The following is a 25,917-nucleotide window of genomic DNA, read 5'->3' as shown; positions in this document are numbered from 1 at the left end:
CACAAAGGACCCTTTGCTGGAGCCTAGACTCTGTCTTTCGCTCCTTGGGCCCCTATGTACCCGGGCACGCTTGCCCGACGCTGGGCCGTCCCCTCCGCTGATTGGCTGGCTGGACCAGACCTCAGCCAATGAGGCTAGGGCAGTGAGTGGCCGTTGACCGAGGTAACCGCCCTGCTGAGCGGCGATGGCGGGGGCTGCTGGCCGCATCCGAGGCCGCGCCCTGGGGCGCTTTCAGCCCGCCCTATCCGTGGGCGATGTGAGTATCTTTGAGGTTAGAAATGAGACCCTTTTTAACACATTTAGGCTTGTTCCTGACTCTCACCCCTAGAGGGGCAGGAATAGTAATTATAGCTAATATGTGTCAAGCTTTCGCCATAAGCCAGCCACTGGGCCAAAAGCCTTAGTTGAATAATTGAACCGTGCAGTGGGTACTTACCATAATTTCGGAGGAGTTGGAGGCTGCCTGAGGTCACATGGGAGTAAATGCCAGGATGCTGAATTCAAATCCAGCTGCTCTTATGACCCTGGGTCCTCTATGCATCACTTTGGAAACCAGTTTGCTTCTTAGCAGTTGTCTCCCATTGTGCTGGTGTGTGGGATGGTGACAGAGTCTAGAATCCTGACGCTAATTAAGTTTGGGGGTTGTTTCTTAATAGAGAAAAGCAACCCATGCTAATAGCATTTATGGGAAAGATAAGCACCAAATTTAGGAGAGCTGCTGTCTCTTGGATGGCTATACAGGGGCTTCAATCGAATGTTAACTGTTTTACTTACTAAGCCCTAGGTGGGAATCTAGATGTTTATTGTATTATTCCCCTTCTTGCCTGAAATTCTCACAACTTTAAAAAGAAAATATGCACATGGAAAATGAATTTCAGAGGATAAAGTGTACACAACGAAAAGTAAGTCTTCTCCCACCCCAGATTTCTAGAGCCCCTCACTAGAAGCAGGCACTGTTAGCAGTTTTGTATCTCATTCTCTATAGTATGTACAAGCATATATGAGGTAATTTTTTTGCACAAGTGTATCCTATTATATACAGTCCTACACTTTGGATTTGTTTTTAATCTCATTATACTTTAAAACAATTTGTTAACCTCCTTTAGCCCTGTGATCAATTTAATTTTGCTGGCAAAATTTTCTCAAGATTGCTTCTGACATGATGAGATGTAGGTCATGTCTTCCCTGGATGTGTTTGCCTTTTTCTTTTTGCACATCCTCACCTATAGATTTCGAAAAAAACTTCACCAAATTAACCCTAAAGGGTGCAGAAGAAAAAGAATCATGGCAAATAGGGTATTGCCTAGAAATACTTTACTATTTCCTGAACATTCTTACTCATACTCTACAGGTAAAATTCTACAGCCTGCTACTGCTTGAAATTAATTTACTGGAGTGGAATATTGGCAAAGAGAGAGAAATGGGGATTCGTTTTCTCAGGTTGCAGGAAAATGCCAGCTTCTTTCTAGTGAAGCAATAAGGGAAGAGGACCTTGTTTGTTTCCAGTTAGGGGAAAAAGTGTGTGTCACACTTAATCCTTATTTTACCTCTTCTAAAAGCCCAAGATATTTTTTTCTTTAAAAAATTCTCCCAATCATTCAACTCTTAAACGGGAGAGCTGGGATTCCAACCAGGCACAGCTAACTCCAAAAGTCATGCCAGATAGGGAAGAGTTTCCTGGAATGAACTCATTTGCTCCTCAAGCTGCTTTGCGTGGCCCTTTGCATCTACCTCCTACCAATTTCATCCCTGGCTCTTGTCAGTACTCACAGAAATTGAAAGAAATTGTGTCCTTCAGACACAAACCTCCTTGCTCTTTCTTGTTTCAATTCTCTACCTGGAACACATTTCCCTAGCACCTTCCTTGAGTCTTTTTGAAGGTGTAATTCTTTTAGTCTGCCAAATTTTTAACCAAATGGCGTTTGATATGGCTGACTCCTAACACCTGGGCACTGAAATGACAACCTGAAGATCTCCTTGTTTCAATATGCATTTTGGTGGCTACTGTATCTGTAATGGCTGTTTTGATACATTCAATCTATGTGAGCTGCTGTGGCAGCGTGCTGAGCGGGAATGTGGTTTTGCTCGTGGGTTGGAGAGCCAGTTGGCAGAAGTTTAGGTGTTTTCAGACAACTACCTACCTCAGTCTGTGTTTCTGGACATTAGATAAGAAAACGTGAGCTAAGCAGAGGTAAGGGTGGGGGTCCGAAAGCGACGGAAGCTGCAGCTGGAAGTGGGCGAGGGGAGAGCCGGCGCGGACTCCGACGTCACTGTGGCGCGCCGCTTCCGGTCTCCAGCGCCAAAGCGAATGACTTCCCCCTCTGTGGGGCCGGAGCGGGGCTTGCTGCGACCCCACGGAGCCCACGATCGCGCTTCCCCAGCCAGCGAGTCCGCCAGCACCAGCGTCCCACCGGCGCCTGGGACCATGGCCACCGACTCATGGGCCCTGGCGGTGGATGAACAGGAGGCAGCGGCCGAGTCGGTGAGTTGGCTTCAGCCATCAAAGGGTTAGGGGTCAGTTTTGACCGACGATCGGTTCCCTTGGAAAGACAGTTGCTACTTTGGTCAGGATGGGTATAGAGTGCGTGTGGGAATGAAGCCTGGACTTTGAGCGGCTTTGTTTATCCATCCGCCTCCTGGGTTACATAAGAGCAGGTGAGTGCTCCCAGGGATGAAGAGCTCAGCCGCCTGCCCGTCTTCCCTGAATCAAGACTGATTGTAGACTGCACTCCCCACTCCCCACTCCCAACCTTGGATTGTAATCACCTTGTGTCATTCTCCATCTCTGGATTCTGAACTTCCTGGACTCTGGGACCGTGGCTTACTCATCTTTGTGTGCTTCCTCAGCATGCTTAGTGATAATGAATGATCGACTTACTAGGCCCAGCAGTCAGTAAATCCTCTTCTGATCACCTTAACTTTTGTTCTGGGCCTCATGCACAGTAAACAAGATAGGAGTTAAACGTGACTATGTAGAATTCGTTCTTCCCACCTAAACACTCTAAGTTCTGATAGTGCTTTGAACCTATTTGTTAGTACTTATTTCTGTGAATCTCTTGAGAAAAAGGACTTTGTCTTATTTTTTATAACTGATAATAATTTATAAGCACATAATTCAGAGTCAAATAGTTTTAAAAACTGGTTCCACCACCACCAATTTTTTCCTCCCCAGAGACAACTAATAGTTCTCTTGAAACTGATTTACATCATTGACCTCCTTGTTCCCTTTAGGGAACACATTTGTTTTGCTAGTTCTTGAGTTTTCAGTTTTAGGTATTTACTGATTTTGATTCTTTCCTCCATCCTCCTTTCTCCACCACACATGCACACTTTCCCATTCCCTACCTTTTCATTATATTGTAATTTTAGTTAGATCAGTATTTCATGTTTCTATAATTAGTAACTTATCAATACTTTTACTTTCCTCTAAAACTTTCTGTTTTTCCTTGGAATTTATAATTGCCTTGCAGTTTTTCTTCATGTTCTTTGTATTTATCACCAATTCAACCCCAAGCTCTTTGCTAATTGTCTAAGATTATCTCAGGATGTTCAGACACATTATTCTATTAATTTAATTTCCCCCACATCTTTTAGCCTCCTTCATTTTGGACTAGTTCTCCCTGTGTTCAGAACAGAACTCATTTTGGGTTCTGGAGGAAAACAGGGCAGATTTCCCTTCAGCTTCATTCTGGGGATTCACTCCTCTTGTATCCCCTCTCTTCATCTTTCTTTTTTTTTAATGTTTATTTTATTATTTTTTTTAATTTTTTTTTTCAACGTTTATTTATTTTTGGGACAGAGAGACACAGAGCATGAACGGGGGAGGGGCAGAGAGAGAGGGAGACACAGAATCGAAACAGGCTCCAGGCTCTGAGCCATCAGCCCAGAGCCTGACGCGGGGCTCGAACTCACGGACCGCGAGATCGTGACCTGGCTGAAGTCGGACGCTTAACCGACTGCGCCACCCAGGCGCCCCTATTTTATTATTTTTGAGAGAGAGAGAGAGAGAGAGACAAAGAGTGAGCGGGTGGAGAGGTAGAGAGTGAGAGGAAGACACAGAATCTCAAGCAGGCTCTAGGCTCTGAGCTGTCAGCACAGAGCCCGACACGGGGCTTGAACTCGGTAATAGCCAGATCGTGACCTGAGCCTAAGTCAGACACTTGACTGACTGAGACACTCAGGTGCCTCTCATCTTTCTTCATTTGGTGGAGCCATCCATCAGCTTTCTGGAGGTGTATGGGAAGTAAGTATTTTTAAGATACTACTGAATTTCTGGAAATATCTTATTTTGCCCTATCATTTGGATAATATGGCTGGATGTAGAACTGTAGGTTGGAAATTAATTTCCTACCAAATTTTAAAGGCATTGTGTCATTGCCTTTTAGATTTCTTTATTGGTTATAGAGATGTCTGAGACCATTCTGATTCCTGATATGACCTGTTTTTCCCTTTGTAAGCTTGAAGAATCTTCTGTTTGTCTCCATTATTCAGCAAATTCATGCTAATAAGTCTTGGTATGGATCTATTTGCATCCATTTTGCTGGGCACTGGGTGGGTCCTTTCAATCTGGAAAATCTTGTCCTTAAGTTATGAGAAATTTTCTCAAAAATTTTCATTGTTGATTTCTCTCCCTTATTTTTCTTCATTTCCTCTTTCACGAATTCTTACTAGTTGACTGTTGGATCTCTTGGACTGGCCTTCTATAAAGTTTTTGCTTGTTTAAAAAAAATTTTTTTGTGTTTATTTTTGAGAGAAAGAGAGAGACAGAGCGTGAACAGGGGAGGGAGGGGCAGAGAGAGAGGGAGACACAGAATTTGAAGCAGGCTCCAGGCTTGAGTTGTCAGCACAGAGCCCGATGCGGGGCTCTAATTCACAACTGTGAGATCATGACCTCATCTGAAGTCGGACGCTTAACTGACTAAGCCACCCAGACGCCCTGGCCCTCTAAAGCTTTTAAGTCAAGTTTACTGAGATACAATTTACGTATAGTAAAACTCACCCATATTCTGTGAATTTTGACAAAGGCATCCAGTTGTGTAACCATCACCACAATCAGGATGTGGAACATTTCCACCACCTCCAAAAAGTTCCCTCAAACTTTAGTCACTCCGTTCTCCCCACCCTTCTCTGGCAACTGCTGACTTGTTTTCTGTCTCTTTAAATTTGTCTATTCTGGACATTTTATATAAGTGGTATCATACAATAGATGGTCTGTTGTGTCTGGCTGTTTTCACTTAGCATAATGTTTTCAAGGTCCATTCATATTGCAGCAGGTGTCAGTACTTCATTCCTTTTTATTGCCAAAAAATATTACGTTGTCTAGATATATCCCATTCTGTTTATCCCTTCATCAATGTCCATTGATGAGCATTTGGATTGTTTCTACTTTTTGGTTATTTTGAATAATGCTGGCTATGATCATTCATGTACAAGTTTTTCTGTGAACATGTATTTTCATTTCTCTTGGGTGTACACCTAGAAGTGGCATTGTTGGATTATATAATAACTCTATGTTTAACTTTTGAGGAACTGTCAGCATTTTTTCCAAAGTGGCTGCACCATTGTGTCATCCTTAAAATGATTCTTCTCTTTTTTTCTTTAGTTTATTTATTTATTTTGGGAGAGTGAGCAAGTGCATACAGGAGAGGGGCAGAGAGAGAGGAAGAGAATTCCAGGCAGGCTCTGTGCTGTCAGTGCAGAGTGCGACGCAGAGCTCGATCTCACAAACTGTGAGATCATGACTTGAGCTGGAAGAGTCAGATGCATAACTGACTGAGCCACCCAGCTGCCCCTAAAATGATTATTTCCTATGAGAATAGTATTATCTATGAGAGGCACCATTGTGTAGAGGTTAAAACCTTAGCTTTTGGGGTGCCTGGGTGGCTTAGTTGGTTAACCATCCAACTCTTGATTTCAGCTCAGGTCATGATCTCCCAGTTTGTGGGTTTGAGCCCTAAATGGGCTCTGTGCTGACATCGCAGAGCCTGATTGGGATTCTGTCCGTGTCTCTCTCCCTCTCTCTCTCTCTCTCTCTCTGCCCCTACCCCACTCACTATCTGTCACTCTCTAAATAAAATAAACTTAAAAAAACAAACCAAACCCTTAGCCTTTGTAGCCAGACAGACTTGGATTTGTATTCTGGGTCCATCATTTACTAGTTATGTGACCTTGGGCAAATGGCTTAACCTTTCTGTGCCTCAGTTTCCACATCTGTAAAATGAAGATAATCAGATTACCTCATTGGGTTATGGACATGCCTATTACAAGTCCTACATGCGTAATAGCTATTATTATCATTATCTATAATGCGCAGTTTCTTTGCAGGAATCTTTTAAATTACTTGCCCATATTGTATGGATTAGTTAGTTGAGCCTGGATAAGGTTTGTGAATCTACTTAACCGTGCACAGGTAAATTAGATCACAATATTCTAACACTGAGCAAATGAGTAAAGACACCTTTGTTACCCTCTGCCTTATGGAACTGCTACTGGGGATCACCACAGGTACTGTGTGACATAGGTGACAGTGATGTGTATAGTACAAGGTTACTGTATTTTAAATATTCATTAAGCTTCATTCCTTATTCATCTTAGATAAGAAAAATTAGATTCTATTTATATTTATTTCCTTGTTCTTCAGTGGCTCCACTCTGTTCCCCTCTGTTCCGTTGGAGACTTCTTTTCAATTTAGAGGAGGGCAAACAGATTAGAAAACTGATGAGTATGACTCAAATCCTCGACTTCACCATTTTGCCGAAGACAATCTCTATTCAGTATAGTTCATTTGACATTAAATCTTCCTTCTTCTGTCTCAAGAATCCTTTCTCAAGTGCTTTTGAATAAAATGCAATGTGTAACTGTACAATTTTCAATTATTTTAACACATCTTAAAAACAAATAATAAAGGCATTGAAAGAATGTGGATCTTACAAAGTGGATGTTTTTGTTGTTTTGCTTTTTGGTTAATTTCAAAATGGTTTGTGATGAAGTTGCATCAGAAAATCGTTTCTCCTTTTTGGTCCAAGTAAATAGAGCAAAGGAAGGTATCTAAACTAACTATTTTTTTATTGTATTAAAAAAATCATTTTTAATGTTGATTTATTAAATCAGTTAGAGAGAGACAGAATGCGAGCAGGGGAGGACTAGAGAGAGAGGGAGACATAGAATCTGAAGCAGGCTCCAGGCTCTGAGCTGTCAGCACAGAGCCTGATGCAGGGCTCGAACTCATGAACTGCGAGATCATGACCTGAGCTGAAGTCGGCTGCTTAATCAACTGAGCCATCCAGATGCCCCTAAACTAACTGTGTTTTTAATATAAATTTCACCGTTCAGTTCACTGACACTGTACTGGGTAATCCATCCTTCACGGTCTTGCTTTATAGGCTTTGAGGTCCTTATAGCCAAGTGAGGGCTGAGGTTTTTTTGTTTGTTTGTTTGTTTGTTTATTTACTTTAAAAAAATTTTTTTTGAATGTTTATTTATTTTGGAGAGAGAGAGAGGCAGAGCATGAACGGGGAAGGGGCAGAGAGAGGGAAACACAGAATCTGAAGCAGGCTCCAGGCTCCGAGCTGTCAGCACAGAGCCCTACGGGGCTCAAACTCACAAACCGTGAGATCATGACCTGAGCCAAAGTCGGACGCTCAACCTACTGAGCCACCCAGGCGCCCCTATTTGTTTACTTTTTGAGAGAGCATACAAGCAGGAGAGGGGCAGAGAGAGAGGGTGAGTAAAAATCCTGATGTGGGACTCAGTCTCATGAAATGTGAGATAATGACTTGAGCGAAATCAAGAGTGGGATGCTTAACCAACTGAGCCACCCAGGCCCCCCCCCCCGGGTATGTTTTTAGATTCTGCTGGAACCTCTCCAGAATCCTGATACATCTGTTAATTTCACTTACATTGTTGCTACCAACTTTTCCTGCATTTCAGTTATTTTAACTATTTACTCTGTTAACTTCCATTTGAACAATATATTAGCAAGAGAATGGTTTGTTCTTTTTATCATTGATAATTAAAATGCTTTAGGGTAATAGATGTTTCTAATACTTAAATCATTTGTACCTCAGCCCTATCATTTGTTGTAGCTAGCAGTTATCACCCTAGGAGTGAGTGCTATTAACTGTTTAAATATTGCCAGTAAGTCAGGCAGTCTGTCTCTGTGCCCCTGCCCCCCAATCTCTATCCCTCTCCCTCTCCACAGCCCTGAATACTACACTTGAACTAGATTTGTTGGCAGGGTGTGGAGGAGTGCTTTAGAGAAGACTCAAATACATTGAACGGTGCCATACGTCGTATGCTGCACTGGTTGCTTCATATTGACTGTCTGTTGGTGTGTTTGCTGTCATGTGGAATTAATGAAGGATTTTTACCGCTTTATGACAATTTCCTTTCTTGCCAGTCTCTCCAGTGTGTCCCTCCCCCCACCCCCCCACTTCTCCATCCCCTACCAGTAAAGCATACAGAGACACCAGAAACTCCCTTTTCAGTTAGCAACAATAGAGAAGTGAGGTTCCTCCATCCCAACTAACCACCCATCAAAATAAACAACAGTTTCATTCCTCTCTTGCCTTTCCCCTTTCTTGGACTTAGAGGAAAGACAGAATGAACCTCAAAACATAAAGAATTGCTGGTATAGGTGGCACTTTAAGAAATAGCCATTTTCGGGGCACCTGGGTGGCTCAGTCAGTTGAGCGTCTGAATTCAGCTCAAGGCATGATCTCACGGTTCGTGAGTTGGAGCCCTGCGTTGAGCTCTGTGCTGACAGCTTGGAGCCTGGAGCCTGATTCGGATTCTGTGTCTGTCTGTCCCTCTCTCTGCCCGTCCCACATCACACTTTGTTTCTCTCTCTCTTTCAAATATAAATAAACATTAAACAAATTCTTAAAAAGTAGCCATTTTCATTCTTTCACCCTTCACTAGATGATGTCCTAAGCCCCCTTAATATTTTGTGGTTAGAGCACCTGCTTTCTGCTAGATCCAAAGATCAAGTAAAAATAAAAACATTCCTGTCTTTAAGGTATTTTCTTTTCCACCCAGCTTTTACTGAGGTTTAATTGACAAATAAAAAGGTATTTTCATTCTAATAGAGGAGATAAGTCCTGCCTAATTTATAGTGTTTGATCAAAGTCCTAATAATTCTTTTTTTGAATTCTTTGCTTTCCCACTTCAGATTGCTAGGTATTTTGATTATACAGTGTGCTATGACGCCCCAGACTGTTTTCTGTTTAAAATATCAGACTTCCAGGGGCACCTGGGTGGCTCAGTTAAGCATCCAACTTTGGCTCAGGTCACGATCTCGTGGTTTGTGGGTTCAAGCCTCTTGTTGGGCTCTGTACTGACAGCTCAGAGTCTGGAGCCTGCTTTGGATTTTGTGTCTCCCTCTCTCTGCCCCTCCCCCACTCACACTCTGCTCTCTTTCTCTCTCTCAAAAATAAATAAACACTAAAAAATAGACATATATCAGACTTCCATCACAAGGAAATCTTGAATGTGAGGATGCATATCGGCATGTTGTGGTCCTGTGGCTCACACATATCTTGCAACATAACTGATGCCTACCCACAGATGCTTTTCATTGCAGCCCTCCCACCTGATATTCTCTGTCTGAAGTGTGACTGCATCTCCCAGTATCTTTTAAAATTTCCTGTTTGTAATACAAGAGAATGACAACTCAAGTGGTATTCTACTGAGAGAGTCTTTGTAATAAGGGCCTTAAGCAAACTCACAAATTATAATTCTCTCTAGGGATTATAATTAGGAGGTGTGGATTTTGAGCTGTTGTGTAACCAGGTTTTTTCTATTGCTGTATTTATGGGACATTTTGTTTATTCTCACTCATTTAGTCAACAAAAGGAGCCCAGCAGAACAACCTAATGAAAAGGTCTTGAGTGTGGCTCATTTCTCCCTACCTTCATTGGGGAGGCTCTGTTGATTCACAATCTTTTAAGTGATTTTCCTGACACTTTCCCCCTCTCTCCGTATTCTCCATTTAGTTGAGCAACTTGCATCTTAAGGAAGAGAAAATCAAACCAGATGCCAATGGTGAGTAAAAGCTAGTTTGAAAGCACATGTGATTTCCTTTAGTATTTCTGCTGTGACATAACACCTGTCTGGAAAAAAAATTATATATTTACCAGGAAGGGGGCTGACAGATACTGGCAGTTGTTTGATTTGGGAATTAAACTGGACTGTTTTGCTTTGTATTGTCCTTAATATAAGCATGAGGATGCCTAATTGACTTATAAATGATCAAATTGATTGCTGTCCATGAGAATATACTGCCAAAGATTATTTGTTTTTTTCAAAATATTCCTCAATTTGAGATGAGAGAGGCAAAGTATGAGCAACCTGAGAATTAAACTATTGTCATTATCTAAAATCGTATCTACCAAAAATCCATTAAATTTTTGTTGATGTACTTAAAATTACTGGCGGGGTGGAGGGAATAGGAACATTAACCTCATTCCAAATTTACTTACAATCTTTTTCTGTATATTTTTTGATAACGACAACATTGTTTGAATATGCATTTCTATTAATCGATAGTTTATATACATAGAATCCTAATGGCATTATAGCGTGTATATATTGATGAAATATGATTTCCTCTGTTGAACATCAAGGTGGTTTGTGATCATTGCCTACTGTGATCATCTTTCTATAACATTTCAGAAATATTGATGATATGAGGGAAAGTCACATTTGTTTGAGGTATAGTGAGAGGACTTGGAATAGGAAAGAATTGAAATGTTAGAAACATTGTTTCATACCTTATTTATTTAGGAACAATAAAATGTTTTTATCTGTGGCTTGGTTTCCTCATTTATTTTTCTGCTCCCCAGGCCTTTACATTTCTAGTGTCTCATAGAATTTGAATTGTCTCAGCTGTTGGGTATGGGATGTGATACTGAATGACGGCCACTTTGTGTCTGATAAAGGTGCTGTTGTCAAGACCAATGCTAATTCAGAGAAGGCAGATGAAGAAGAGAAAGGTAACACAGCCTAGAGCTATACCCACAAGGTTCTACAGTCTTAAGAGAATAGATTGTTACATGGCTTTGTTTTTATGCCCAACTTGGTTTGACTTTAATGGGAGTCACAGTGCTAATAAAAGTTCAACATAGTTGTTGAAAGAATTTTCATTGTTTACATTTTAGGGAAATTTTGTTTTGAACCACTGATGGACTCCAGCAGCAGGAAATATTCCCTGAATGATTATCTTGTACAGGGTATTACAAAAGAAATTTTAAGTTGCATCCCCACTGTCTAATAAAGTTAATGATATTTGGACATATTAAACATAGATAACAAGATAGAAATAGCTTATATGATATCAAAATATAAACTTTGTTAATTTCTGGGGTTTTTTTCCTATTGCTGTGATGTGTTTGTTAAGCTAATAATTTTTAATTTTCTATTGAGCATAGATTGGGGAGTAAATACTTAGGTACACATAGGAAGAATAGATAACCTCCAGAAAGGACAGCTGTTTGGAATAGATCCTGGAGAGGGATATGAGGCCGAATTGCATGATAAAGTCCTAGCACAAATACATGTTACTGCTTAAAATGCCAATGGCAAGTAAATTCAGATGAATTCATGGTGGATTTCATGGCCTTTTAAAATTCTTTGCTCTCAAAAAAGTGAAAATTAAAAATAAAATAAATAATAAAAAATAAAATAAAATTCTTTGCTCTTTTTTTCCTGACAGAAGACAGAGCTGCCCAGTCTTTACTCAACAAGCTGATCAGAAGCAACCTTGTTGATAACACGAACCAAGTGGAAGTCCTGCAGCGGGACCCAAATTCCCCGCTCTACTCTGTGAAGTCCTTTGAGGAGCTTCGGCTGTGAGTATTTGTTTACTTTCTGACTCTCCCCTTTGTGTTTAGATAGAGATCCTAGTCCTATTATATATGTATTTTTCATCACAGCAGAACATTTTTAGCTAATACAAGTTTAATAAAAGAATTTAGCTGCTTTGGGCTATTAAGTAAAATTGCCAGGTAATGTGAATTGTGCTCAGTTTCACATAATTCAAGTATTGTTAGTTGTAAATAAAATGTGTGTAACAACAGTAAGAAAGAGAAAAAGAAATCCCTCAGATATTTGGCTTCTTTCCTCAACCAAAGAGACAGTGACTTTCATCTTTAACTGTTTTCCTAGGAAACCACAGCTTCTCCAGGGAGTCTATGCCATGGGCTTCAACCGTCCATCCAAGATACAAGAGAATGCATTGCCTTTGATGCTTGCTGAGCCGTATGTGTCCTGATACAACTCTATCCCATTTTTAATATTCCATTTTTTAAAAATCATATTATTTTTTGAAACTATACTAGTAATACATGCTTATTTTAGAAAAGCTAGAAAACAAGGAAAAATAAAAATCATTTGTAGTCTCCACCCCTCACTAACATTTAGAGACTTCTAGACTTTTTTATGTAAACTTACATATCTATAGCTATACCTTTTTTTAATAATGTTTATTTATTTGAGAGAGAGAGTGCACGAGCAGGGGAGGGGCAGAGGTGGGGGGAAGAGAGAATCCCTAGCAGGCTCCACGCTGTCAGCGCAGAGCCTGATGTGGGACTCAATCTCATGAACCATGAGATCGTGACCTGAGTTTAGATCAAGAGCCAGACGCTTAAGCGACTAAGCCACCAAGGCGTCCCATACCTTTTTTTTTTTTATAGCTAGTTTATTTTTTATTTTATCATGTGTGCAGTTGGGTAAGGGGCAAAGGGGGAGAAGAGAGAGAATCCCAAGTCCCAAGCAGGCTTCACACCTAGTGCAAAACCTGACAGGGGCTTGATCCTGTGACCATGAGATCGTGACATGAGCTGAAATCAACAGACACTCAATTAACTGAGCCACCAGGTGCCCCTATACCTTTTTTAAAAAATGGAACCATGGGGCGCCAGGGTGGCGCAGTCGGTTAAGCGTCCGACTTCAGCCAGGTCACGATCTCGCGGTCCGTGAGTTCGAGCCCCGCTTCGGGCTCTGGGCTGATGGCTCAGAGCCTGGAGCCTGTTTCCGATTCTGTGTCTCCCTCTCTCTCTCTGCCCCTTGCCCGTTCATGCTCTGTCTCTCTCTGTCCCAAAAATAAATAAACGTTGAAAAAAAAAAAATGGAACCATATAAAATCTTCAAATGCTTTTTAAAAACTTAATTAGGGGCACCTGGGTGGCTCAGTTGGTTAAGCGTCTAACTCTTGATTTTGGCTCAGGTAATGATCTTAGGGTCATGAGATCAAGCTCCGCATCAGGCTCTGCACTGACAGCTCAGGGCCTGGAGCCTGCTTTGGACTCTCTGTCTCCCTGTCTCTCTTTGCCCCTCCCCCGCTTGTGCTCTCTCCCTCTCTCTCTCAAAAATAAATAAACATTAAAAAATTTTTTTAGAAACACACAATAAAAAAAGAAAACTTAGATGATCATCTTTCTATGTTGATAAATAAACATTTATTATTCATATACACTATGATTTCATTAGATGGATATATAAAATTTATTGTGTCAAATATAACAGGCAAAAACCAGTGTTCTGAAAGACCAGAATAGGGTAATTACCAAGGTTGTTTTCTGGTGTAGTGCTTTTCACTCTTGCATAGGCATATGAATCTCATAGGAATTTAGTAAAATACAGATTCTCATTTCAGTCTCCATCTGAGGTGGGGACTAAAGTTCATCTTTTCTAATACGCTTCTAAGTGATTATGATGATGCTAGTTTCAGACCACATTTTGAGAAACAAGATTCGAGAGCATGAGGAACTCTTTATAAAAATAAATCCCTACCTTATATATGATTATGTAAAATTATGCTGCATATAATTTAAATCCTGAAACTCCTTTTCCTATGGTCTAAAAGTACATATTTTGGGGGTGTGCCTGGGTGGCTCAGTTGGTTAAGCGTCCGATTTTTTTTTTTTTAATTTTTTTCTAATGTTTATTTTTGAGAGAGAGACAGAGAGACAGAGTGTGAGCAGGGGAGGGGCAGAGAGAGAGGGAGACACAGAATCTGAAGCAGGCTCCAGGCTCCGAGCTGTCAGCACAGAGCCTGACGTGGGGCCCAAACCCACAAACTGCAAGATCATGACCTGAGCCAAGATCATGACCTGACTTTAACCAACTGAGCCACCCAGGTACCCCAGACATCCAACTCTTGATCTCAGCTCAGGTCACGAAGTCAGCGTTGTGAGTTCAGTCCTGCCTTGGGCTCTGCACTGGGCATGAAGCCTACTTAAAAAATAATAAAATGTAAATGGGGCGCCTGGGTGGCGCAGTCGGTTAAGCGTCCGACTTCAGCCAGGTCACGATCTCGCGGTCCGGGAGTTCGAGCCCCGCGTCAGGCCATGGGCTGATGGCTCAGAGCCTGGAGCCTGTTTCTGATTCTGTGTCTCCCTCTCTCTCTGCCCCTCCCCCGTTCATGCTCTGTCTCTCTCTGTCCCAAAAATAAATAAACGTTGAAAAAAAAAAAATTAAAAAAAATAAATAAAATGTAAGTAAATAAAAAAAAGATATTTTAGGTCTGTATTTTCTTAACATTTTCTTTGTTCCATGTCATAATAGTGACTTTTTTCATGATGAATAATGTTGCTTTTTAGCTTGACACTTTGAACATAGAGATGAATAAAGGGAATATTTGTTTCACATTGGTCATTTGTGTTTAGAGATTTTTTTTTTTTTAAGTTTATTTATTTATTTAGAGATCAGGGGAGGGGAAGAGACAGGAGAGAATCCCCAGCAGGCTCTGCAATGTCAGGTCAGAGCCCAATGTGGAGCTCAAACTCATGAACCGTAAAATCATGATCTGAGCCGAAGTCAGACACTTAACTGACTGAGCCACCCAGGTGCCCCTAGAGATCTTAATGCTTTCATAGATGCTCAATTTTTAAATCATCAATGTTAGAAGAGACCTAAGAGAACTATTTAGTACTATTCTTCATTAACAAATGTGTATTGAGTACAGGTATGTAACAGATACTATTGTAGATCCTTGGATACATTAGTAAACAAAGCAGACAAAAATTCCTGCCCTATATAAGGAGCTTACTCTGGAGTATAGATCATTTATTTTTATTAAAAATAAATAAAATATACAGCATATAGCATGTTAAAAGATATAAGTTTTAAATGTAATTAATGCCACTGAATTGTACATTTACAAGCTGTTTTTAAAAAAAGGTGATAGGGCGCCTGAGTGGCTCAGTTGGTTAAGTGTCTGACTTCGGCTCAGGTCATGATCTTATGGTTCATGAGTTTGAGCCCTGCATTGAGCTCTCTGCTGTCAGCATAGAGCCTGCTTAGGATCTTCTGTCCCCCCACTTGTTTGCTGGCTCTCTCTCTCTCTCTTGCTCTCTCTCAGTAAATAAACGTACTAAAATAAATAAAAGTTAAAACGGTGACAAATGCTAAAGAGAAAAACAGAGCATAGTAGGGGAGATGAGGAACACCAAGGAAATGAATTGCAGTTTTCCCCCAACTTTATATTATGAAAATTGTCGAACTTACAAGAAAATTGAAAGGATTTTATAGTGAACACCCATATGCCCATCATCTAGATTCTGTCACTAACATTGTATTATACTTCATCACATATCTATCCACCAATACATCATTCTTTAAGGTATTTCAAAGTAGGTTACAATTCTAATCAGTAGATGATGTGCGAGCAAAGCCTTGAAGGAGAGGAGAGTTGACATGTTGTCACCTGGAACAGTTGCCCCAGGCAGAGTATAGCCAGTGCAGAAACCTTGAGATGGGGGCATGGCTGGCATGCTTTTGGGGCAGCACTGAGGCCTTTGTGGTGGAGTAGGTGATTAAGGGAGCAGGTAGCAGGAGCTGAGAACAGAGAACCACTAGGGAGCCAGATTGTAGCACAGAAGCATTTTCACTTTTATTCTGAATGAAATGAGGAGTGACATAAGCGGTCTCACGTTTTAAAAGAATCACTCACTGGCTGCTGTGTCAAGAATAAAAGATACAGAGTGTGCTTTGAATCCCACCATAGTCTTCTCTCTGTGGTGCTTTGTTTGTGGAGCTAGGATGTGTAACTCCACTGCAGAAATCAAAGCCTCCTTCTGTAAACTAAGCCTTATTCTTCATTGTGCTTAACTAAGAGAATACTTGAGATTTACACTCCTAAACAGTTTGTTTTCTTGTGCAGCCCACAGAACTTAATTGCCCAGTCTCAGTCTGGCACTGGTAAAACAGCTGCCTTCGTGTTGGCCATGCTCAGCCAAGTAGAACCTGCAAATAGATACCCCCAGGTAAGGGCTTGGTAAATTTGGATTTTCTGCTAACATGTAGCTAGAAATTACATTTGATGGAATAAAAGCCAAGGTGCTTATTACTTTTTACATAAACCATGGCCCCTTGTGGAGCACAAGCAATATGGTTGATTTTCTAGTAGCCACACACATCCTGTTCTTTCTCCGTGGTTTGCCAGTTCTGGGATACTGCTGACAGACTTGGCACCTCTACTTGCAGGAAAGTATCATCCTTTGGAAAGTTCTGAGAACTTTCTGAGTAAGTGAAAAGGAAGCTAATCTCCAACTGGAATTTCAGATCCTTGCTCATATGGGGGTTTTTATATTCCTGTGGCCAATAGCTATTTTCAGCGGTCTTTATCCAGCCAGAGTTCTGACCCTTCAGAATTCTACCTTATGACTTTGCAGCTTAAAAAATCAAATGGTGTGCACTTTAATTTACATACCCTTCTTCAGCGTCAGCTGGAGGAATAACTGAGTCCTGACAGTAGTTCCCCACTGCCCTTGAGATCTCACTGTACACTCTTTCCCTGCCAGTGTCTGTGCCTCTCCCCAACTTATGAGCTCGCCCTGCAAACAGGAAAAGTGATTGAACAGATGGGCAAATTTTACCCTGAACTGAAGCTAGCTTATGCTGTCCGAGGCAATAAATGTGAGTATGAATATGTGATTCTAATTCTTTAGGCTAACCACTTCTATTTTATTTAAAAGTTTATTTATTTTGAGAGAAAGAGCATGCACAAAAGTGAGGGGGGTGGGCAGGGAGTGAGAAAGAGGGAGAGAATCCCAGGCAGGCTCTGAGCTGACACGGGGCTGAAACTCATGAACTGTGAGATCATGACCTGAGCTGAAGTCGGACACTTAACTGACTGAGCTACCTAGGCTCCCCTAACAACTTCCATTTTAAAAATTTCAAATCATACACAGTAGGTGAAATAATAAAGATAACACACGTGCCCTTTACGTACATTCAAAAACTCATCACTTTGCCACATTTACTTTATCTGTATGTGTGTGTGTGGTGGGGGGAACCATTTGAAAGTATATTGCAGATGTTGTGGATCTTTATTCCTAAATACTTGAGCGTGCATCTCATAATAAGGACATTCTTCAGCATACCCACAAAACCCTTATCACAAGAGAGTTAGCAGATTCTCTAAGAACTGGTATCTAGTCCATTTTATTTTTCCCCGAAAGTGTTTCTTTGTGGCTGCTTTGTTTTTGAACCAAGATCAAATTAGTGGATATGCACTCTTTAAATCTAGAATAGTTCCTATATCTTCTCCTCCCCCAGTACATTTGACTTTTTGAACAGGCCAGACCAGTTGCTTATAAAATGTTGCACATTTTGGATTTAATTGCCTAGTTTCTTTTTAATGTCATTAGAAGAACAAAAAATGTTCTAGAATATGAACAATTAACTCTGGCATTTCATTTTTTTTAATTGATTGTAATTAACGTACAGTGCTATTAGTTTCAGGTATACAATATAAGGATTCAACAATTCTTTTTTTTTTTTTAAGTTTATTTATTTTTGAGAGAGAGCACACAAGTGAGGGAGAGGCAGAGAGAAAGAGAGAGAGAAAATCCCAAGCAGGCTCTGCATTGTCAGTGCAGAGCCCAATGTGGGGCTCGAACTCACAAACCCTGGGATCATGACCTGAGCCGAAGTCAGACGTTTAGCCAACCAAACCACCCAGGCACCCCTGTGATTCAACAATTCTCTATTTTTCTCAATGCTTATCAAGATAAGTGGATTAAATGTAAAAGATAACCCCTCTATCTATTTCACCTTCCCTCACTCACCACCTCCCCTCCACCAGCAAACACCAATTTGTTCTCTGTATTTAAGAGTTTTTTTTGGTTTGGGGCTTTTTTTTTTCCCCCTTATTCAGGTTTCCTACTTTTATTATACAACAAATCAACAATATTTAAGTAATTAAAAAAAGTCTTGCTGAAAGTTTGGCTAAGTCCTGTGAATCTTTACCACTAACCTGTAACTGTGACTACAGAAATCTACTCAGTGTACAATGTCCTAATACCAACTTAAAATTGTTTCTAAAAAGTAAATAAGACTATAAAATTTAGTTAAAGATGATAAGACATTTAAAATTTTTCAATTTGGGTTAGAATGGCAGAGGAGTCTGAATAACTTTTGTGGGGGGCTGTAATTGGTTTGTTTAACAGAAGTAAGAAGGGGCATTTGTTGGCTTTGAATTCACTCAACATTCACATTAGGGCAAAATTTTGGCTGTTTAGAGGAAGCTTGCATGTGTCTGGTCAAGACTGTAATCAAAGGGCTAAAAATTATAAGTGCCATCTAATTCAAAATGAAGAGCCAAATCTTCTAAGTTCCAGACTGCACACACAGTCAAGAACATGCTATGGTCCACCAGGCCTTGTCTGGGGAAGCACTTTATCTAATAGAGGCATTTTGTGTTTCTTTGGGAAAGCAAAGTCTTTCATGATGAATCCTGTTTACTGACCCGGACAGACAGTGCGTAGAGGCAACCGGCTTGTTTGACGTAGATGCTAAGGTAGCTGAGGGACAGAGTGCACTGAAGAGAGTGCTGTGAAAGTCTGCTTGGGAGAAGTGCCATCCTGGGCTGGGGGAATGATGTTGACAGAGAAGAAATAAAGATAACGACAGAGCCTCCTTGAAAGAGAACTGGATGACTACAGAGAATGGAAAAGAACACTACTGAAGAGGCTTTCATCTTTTCGCTGTGTATATCCTTACCTTATCTGTTCAGCATTATTAAATACTGTAGTGATATCATAACCTTTCCTTAAAACAGTAAGGCAAACATAAAAACAGTTGCATTAAAATACATCATAGCTTTACATTTTTCTCAGAGAGGAAAGCAGACTTTTTCATGGAAATACCCATGGAAAACATCTTGTCTCCACAGTGGAAAGAGGTCAGAAGATCAGTGAACACATTGTCATTGGCACCCCTGGGACTGTTCTGGACTGGTGCTCCAAGCTCAAGTTCATTGACCCTAAGAAGATCAAGGTGTTTGTTCTGGATGAGGCTGACGTGATGATAGCTACTCAGGGCCACCAAGACCAGAGCATCCGCATCCAGAGGTAGGAACTCTTGAGCCAAGAGGAACGTCTCAGCCTCCTGATCTACAGCATCTTCTCCTTTTACTTCAAACACTTCTTCTTGCTCCTATCAGGTTCTTTACTGTAGTGCTTCCAGAAGCATTTGTTTGATAGGCCATTTGCTCCTCAGCGCTGACCGTGGGTTGAGGAAGGAGACTTAGGGAATCTAACACCAGCCCCCTCCCTGCCCCATGGCTGCTCTTGCCTCCTCCCTGCTGTTCTCCTCCCCCCTTTTGCCTCTTTCCCCGGCGTGTAGAGCTTCCAAGCCTGGGGTGGCTGTCTTCTGTTCCTTCCAGGGAAAGACTCGGGGTCATGCCACATACCTGGGTCTTCCCTTGCAGGATGCTGCCCAGGAACTGCCAGATGCTGCTTTTCTCTGCCACCTTTGAAGACTCTGTATGGAAATTTGCCCAGAAAGTGGTCCCAGACCCAAACATTATCAAACTGAAGCGTGAGGAGGAGACGTTGGACACCATCAAGCAGTATTACGTCCTGTGCAATAACAGAGATGAGAAGTTCCAGGCCTTGTGTAACCTCTACGGGGCCATCACCATTGCTCAGGCCATGATCTTCTGCCACGTGAGTAGCAGTGGCAGCAGCAGGCCTGCCGGGGGAGGAGCTCCACTGGAGGGTGTGCCTGGCCCTCCCTTCAGCCAGCTCCACCTCAGTGCTGAGGAGGACTGGGTGTCCTCTGTGTGGCCAGAAAGGAAATGATGAAGCACCTCCACCTGCCCCAGGGCATATTCTCCTCAGACTATAATGAGTTATGAGGGAAAGACTGTGAAGAATTGAACTTTTCTTTGGTCCCACCTCTTAGACATACCTTGGGAAAAACTCCAGATAACATCCAATGAAATGATTATATAACATTAAGAATATAGACTATTTGAGAATGAAGATATTGGCTCCTACCACACTCTTCCTAGCTGAACACTAAGATGATTTAAGTAATTCATCCAAAAAAAATTCACATGGCTGAAATTGTCTTTGTAAAAATGGTAAGCCTACCCTGGTGGCTGAACTCAGCAGGCTTTCACGTATTTTAATGGAAACAAGCCACTTTTTTGCAGGTTTGTTTTTGTTTTTATTTTTCCAGGTGTCTCCATTTAAAACCATTCTTTTCACTCCAGACCCGCAAAACGGCTAGTTGGCTGGCAGCAGAGCTCTCCAAAGAAGGCCACCAGGTGGCTCTGCTGAGCGGCGAGATGATGGTGGAGCAGAGGGCTGCGGTGATCGAGCGCTTCCGAGAGGGCAAAGAGAAGGTGCTGGTGACCACCAACGTGTGTGCCCGCGGTGAGCAGAGAATGTGCCTGTTCGCCAGGCTGCGGATGGCGAGCGCAGGGCTCCCGTACGGGACGCTCAGATGGTTCGGGGGAGTCCAGCTGGGGTTGGTGCTGACTTTGTTTGCTGGGAGAGGCTGGATTCCCCCAGCAGATGAGAACTTTCACAGAAGCCAGGAGTCCTGATGTGGTGGAAGGAAACAGGCAGTGACTGGTTTAGAGTGAATGGTGCCTGCTCTCCTGGGGGCCCCTAGTGAAGTTTCGGCCGCATCTCCAGATTCTTGTATCTAGCAGAGGCTCTTCTAGCGATGTCATAATTTTGTGAGCACCTGCCAGAGTTCTGCTTTTCCCTCTGGATTCTGCTGCGTGCCCCCGGTCCCCGAATCCCAGAGCTGGCCTGCCCCAGACTCTTCCTCCACCTGATGCTGGCGTGTGGCAGCCTCGCCTGGTGGGTGGTGGTTTTTGTTTCCCGTCCTGACTCCACCCCTCTTTCGTGCAGGTATTGATGTTGAACAGGTATCTGTCGTCATCAACTTTGACCTTCCCGTGGACAAGGATGGGAACCCGGACAACGAGACCTACCTGCACCGGATCGGGCGCACGGGCCGCTTTGGCAAGAGGGGCCTGGCAGTGAACATGGTCGACAGCAAGCACAGCATGAACATCCTGAACAGAATCCAGGAGCATTTTAGTGAGTGCCTGGGAGTGTCCCCTGCCAGGGCCCTTTCCTTAGAGGGGCAGGTTCTCCTGGGGCCTCCTCGAGAGGCCTTTGTCCTTGTCACATTCCCCTCCTTTCCTACAATATGGAAGTTCTCGAAGAGCACACCTGGTGAGTTCAGGTCAGGAACTCGAACAACAGCGCCCCCTTGGCCAGGCTTGAAGGGCCTAGGGCTCTGTCCCGTGCTCAGGCACCAGGAGCCCGTGGGGTTTCATGAAAGTTTGCTGTGGCCAGAGGCTTGGCATGGGGGCAGAAACCTGTCTGCCTCCTCCCTCCCTGCTGTGCTGTCCCTTCCCTAGGTGTGTGTGTTCATGATAGCCCCGTGTTGATGTCTCTGTGAATTCTCTTTTTTTCCCCAGATAAGAAAATAGAAAGATTGGACACAGATGATTTGGATGAGATTGAGAAAATAGCCAACTGAGAAGCTCCATCAGTCACCAGTGCCCACCCCTGGTGCTCCCCCTGCACGGGAGACTGGTGCTTTCACGGCACAGGCCTCGACAGTCGCCACAAAGAAGAGGAGGCAGAGGAGAGAGAAACTACCTACCTCATTTTAAATTACGTTTGGACTAGACAAAAATTGTGCAAATGATGGGGGAAGGTAGAAAAAAATTGTTTACACAACTCTTGAAGATTAGGCGTGAATACACAGAAATTTACCTTTTGAAATTCTGTCTTTTTTTTTGGCCAGCATTTTCCCCATCTAGATGCTGTAACTAATCACTTGTTCAAGATCTTTGCAGCAGCCCCTGCCTATTCTCTGGCCAGGAGTGTTAAGGCCAGCCTCCAGACAGAATAGAGATGAAGAGGGACACAGATAGGGGCGCCTGGATGGCTCGGTCGGTTAAGTGTCTGACTTCAGCTCAGGTCATGATCTCAGTTTGTGGGTTCGGGCCCTGCATCAGGCTCTGTGCTGACAGCTCAGAGCCTGGAGCCTGCTTTGGATTCTGTCTCTCTCTGCCCCTCTCCTGCGTGCACTCTGCCTTTCTCTCAAAAATAAATAAATGTTAAAAAAAAAAAAAAAGAGAGAGACACAGAGACAGACAGAGAGAGATCCCAAGTAGGATAGGTGATAAGCCAGCCATCATGTTTGGAGTATGGCATGAGGCCTGTGAGCTGGGGGTGGGGCACCTTATCTGAGTGTTGTCAGCCCCGCCTGCCCTGTTGCCCACAGCATGGACCAAAATGCCAACCTGGGGCTTTTGGCGTATGCAGGTTTGTGTTGCAGGACCACGACCTTGTGGTTTTCATCAGCAGGTGCAGTCTGTATATAGTGCACATCTGATTACCAGTGGGTCCATTGCCTGTGCTTGAGTAAGGCCTCTGGTAAAGTCATAGTGGAGAGTTGGTGGTGGCCCTAGCTTGCCACACAGCCTGGGCTTACAGGCACTTGCAGCATCTTTTTTACATCCTAGGTGTCACCTTGACCCCTTCATAGTCCCAGGCAAATAAAAGGTGATCTAAGGTTTGGATCCTCAGTGAAAATTATGGCTTCAAATTGCTAATGACCAGCCTCAAGGCAGTTCCACAAGTGATCAGCAATAGTGTGACAAATACTGGCTTTGTCTCCAGATCCCAGAAGGCAAATTTCTCAGAGCTGGGAATGATTTCAGATATTTGGTGTCTTGATTTTAAAGGGATTCTGAAAGTCTGAGCTCACAGTTCTTGGAATACAAACAATGCAATAAGGGACTAGATGGACTAGCCATTTACCTGTGTAAGGCAGGAGTAACTGCCAAGGACTTGGCTTCCTTCTTACTGAGCATCTTTGTGTAGAACATTTAGAGCAAATACTAGTAATCGACATTTCTTACCTGGCCAAGGCTGATGGTACCCACAGAGTTACAGAGCAAAGATGAGATGAAACTGAAACTCCAGCGAAAAGGACTTCTCTCCAGCTCTTTGACCTTGATACAGAACTAGGCCCAGGCTTGGAAGAAGGATTTTCTGTGATGAGAACTGCTCCAATCCCAGATTATCCTTTTAAGTGTTCCTGTGTTTTAGGACCAGATTGGTTACCTGGGAAGGGAAGGGGCCAATGCCAGCCTCCAGATGGTTCCCTTAATCTGACATTACAGATACTGCAGAGACCAACAGACTGCTAATCCTACTACATTTCCCCAGTTGGCATTTGACTATAGAGTCTTCTCTGTGCTTCTGGCCAACTCTGACCCACCTTGGGAGTCTTCTTGTAAGAAGAAATTTTATGTCTCCCACCTCCTGCAGTGCTGTGGACCAACCCTGAAACAATTAAAAACAAAGGCAATAATTAAAGGAGTATAGACTCCTCACAAGGCTGCAGGCTGATTCCCCTCCCACCTTCTCACAACATGTATAACCAGTCTACTGTGTAGCCCTAAATCTAAACAAAATGGGAAGGGATATGGTTCAGATTCAAGAGTAGGAGTAACTAGTTATCTGGTAGAAATCTAGGTCAACAGTTCTTAATTGGTCCAAACCCCTAAGAATTCACTGGATGGGTTTCATGGAATCTATGAAGCGTTTAAATGCATTTTCCTGCAGAGAGGTCTCCCAAAGAAGTGTCTTTTAAAAAGGTAAGACTCACTGTTATGGATTCCTTCACAATCCATATTCATCCCTGCCAGAGCTTGGCTTCCAGGGCTCAGTGGCCAACAGCTGCCTCTGTGACCATGTGCTATCTTGAGCCATCAATGATCTGTTGAAAATGTACTGAGCCCATGGTAAGCTTCAGTCCACAGAGTTTCTTTTACTCATTTTAGTACTCATGTATGGAATGATATGTCCTACAATAGAGAAACAACCTTAGCAGAAAGAGATTTTTGGCCCAATGGAAGATTCTGGATATGTTCATCATCCATAAACAATGGATTTTATTGCTTTTTTTTTTTTTTGAGTGTCATTCATTGTATGCATAAGAATTAGTCAGTTGTTGATGTATTTGTTATTGATGTTAATTGAACTTAATTATGAAGTACACGTTACTAGGACAACATTAATGAGTATAAGAAAACATTATGTTTTTGGTTGCTGGTATTAATGATCATGTCTAAGTGGAGACAACTATGATTTCATAGGCTAGTCATCACCTGATACTACTGTTCCATTTCAGAGTTGACACTGCTCCAGCACAAACAGTTGCAATGTCTCCATAGGCCGAGGGCCCTACTCAGTTGCCAGAGGGCTCCTCACATTCCTTTTTTTCCTGCTGGTAAACCAGGGAACACTGGCTACCTAATTAGAAAGAAAGCAGCAGCCAATACAAAGTCCTTACATAAATTTTTCTCGTCCTAGGGAAGAAATACAAATAGGTCTTGGAAGCAGGTATTCTCCCTTTGTTCCATCTTGTTTATTATTTAACATGAAGGCAGTTTCAGTGTCATTAGTATTCAGAAGGTAAGGAATTCTGAGGCCAGAGAAGATTTCATAAAGGAGTGGGGTTTGCTTCTGAGAGAAAAGTGAGAGAGTGCCCTAGGCAGGGGAAAGTAATATTAAAACTAAGTTTCTCCAGAATAAACCTAGCATACTGGAAAGACAGTATGGACAGCAGACTTGCCACATAAGCAGAGAAAAGTCTTGATACAAAACGAAAACTTGATTGAACAGTATTTGAGTTTAGTAGTGAATTAAAGGTTGTTAAATCACAGAAAGGCAGTTATAAAATTGGTGGGGTTGGGAGGAGTGTCCAGCACATGTACGTAGGATATATTGGAGCTGGAAAAGGCGGGCATCTGAGAACACAGTTTGAAGAGGATTTCATCGGTCCCATCACACAGCAAGTGCCAGGATACCATTGATTGTACTGAAAAAGCACAAAAGAAGAAATGGGACTGGAGGGATATCACAGAGGAAGAATGATAGGGTTTCATGCCTACTTGTTATTCCAAAAAGGATTGTGGCTCTAAAAGATCCACTGTACAAAATAACTCTGGGGAGAAACCCAAAGGGAAGGTCTGGAAAGAACAGATGCATCAGGGTTGAGTCTCATACACAGCATGTAGGATTTCAGGCCTGTCGCCTTTGCAAGCAGGGACTTGGCCCCTCTTCATCAACTTGTAGATTTCAGGGGTCTTCAGGTTTTTCTTGGTCTTAGACATAGATGTCAGGTTCTTAGGAACTCCCTATAGTTTTACCTAATTTTGCCTTTTTTTTTTTTTTTTTGCTTGAGAATAAATGTTTTTATTCTGTTGATTGACTCAGATTGTAGCATCTCCTAAAAATGAGCTGAGGGAACCTGAGGGGCTGATGCTAGGAGGCTCCAGTCCCTTGCCTTCCTAATCCTGAATCTGGGACAGGGCTTTCCCAGAATAGCTTCAAACACCTATTTGCAAGTCAGGCCAAGTGGGGATCTGCTTGGAGGATATTTGTCACACCCCTACATTATGTCTTCTCATTCTCCAGCCCCTGTTGCTAGATGCTTCTGCCTTGGCTTAGAAACTGTCCCACTGTTGAGTATTCATTGGAGCAAGGGGCTTCTCCATGGTAGTTCTAGTTGTAAGATGGGGGATAGGAGTAGGTGGAGGAAAACATTAGATGAGGTCTGAGATAGGTGGCTGTTTGGGGGATCAGC

At 42.4% G+C, this 25,917-nt stretch overlaps 1 protein-coding gene across 1 annotated transcript; it reads left to right on the top strand.

The window, feature by feature from the left end:
• Window positions 1-1,629: 1,629 nt before the first annotated feature.
• LOC124511481 (ATP-dependent RNA helicase DDX19B) lies at window positions 1,630-22,037 on the top strand. Its single transcript, XM_047078745.1, has 12 exons — window positions 1,630-2,482; window positions 9,993-10,041; window positions 10,938-10,991; window positions 11,711-11,846; window positions 12,163-12,255; window positions 16,160-16,262; window positions 16,800-16,914; window positions 19,175-19,352; window positions 19,712-19,949; window positions 20,501-20,663; window positions 21,150-21,341; window positions 21,728-22,037. Exons 1-12 carry the CDS (start codon window positions 2,309-2,311, stop codon window positions 21,787-21,789), a joined length of 1,557 nt encoding a protein of 518 aa, XP_046934701.1. The 5' UTR covers window positions 1,630-2,308; the 3' UTR covers window positions 21,790-22,037.
• Window positions 22,038-25,917: the final 3,880 nt, after the last annotated feature.

The sequence above is a fragment of the Lynx rufus genome, unplaced genomic scaffold (assembly GCF_022079265.1).
Source record: "Lynx rufus isolate CCGP_SWC_20201006 ecotype Redwood Valley unplaced genomic scaffold, mLynRuf1.p SCAF_16, whole genome shotgun sequence".
NCBI lineage: Eukaryota > Metazoa > Chordata > Mammalia > Carnivora > Felidae > Lynx > Lynx rufus.
The sequence above is the reverse complement of the archived record's forward strand: the minus strand, read 5'-3'. Positions and strand labels throughout refer to the sequence as shown.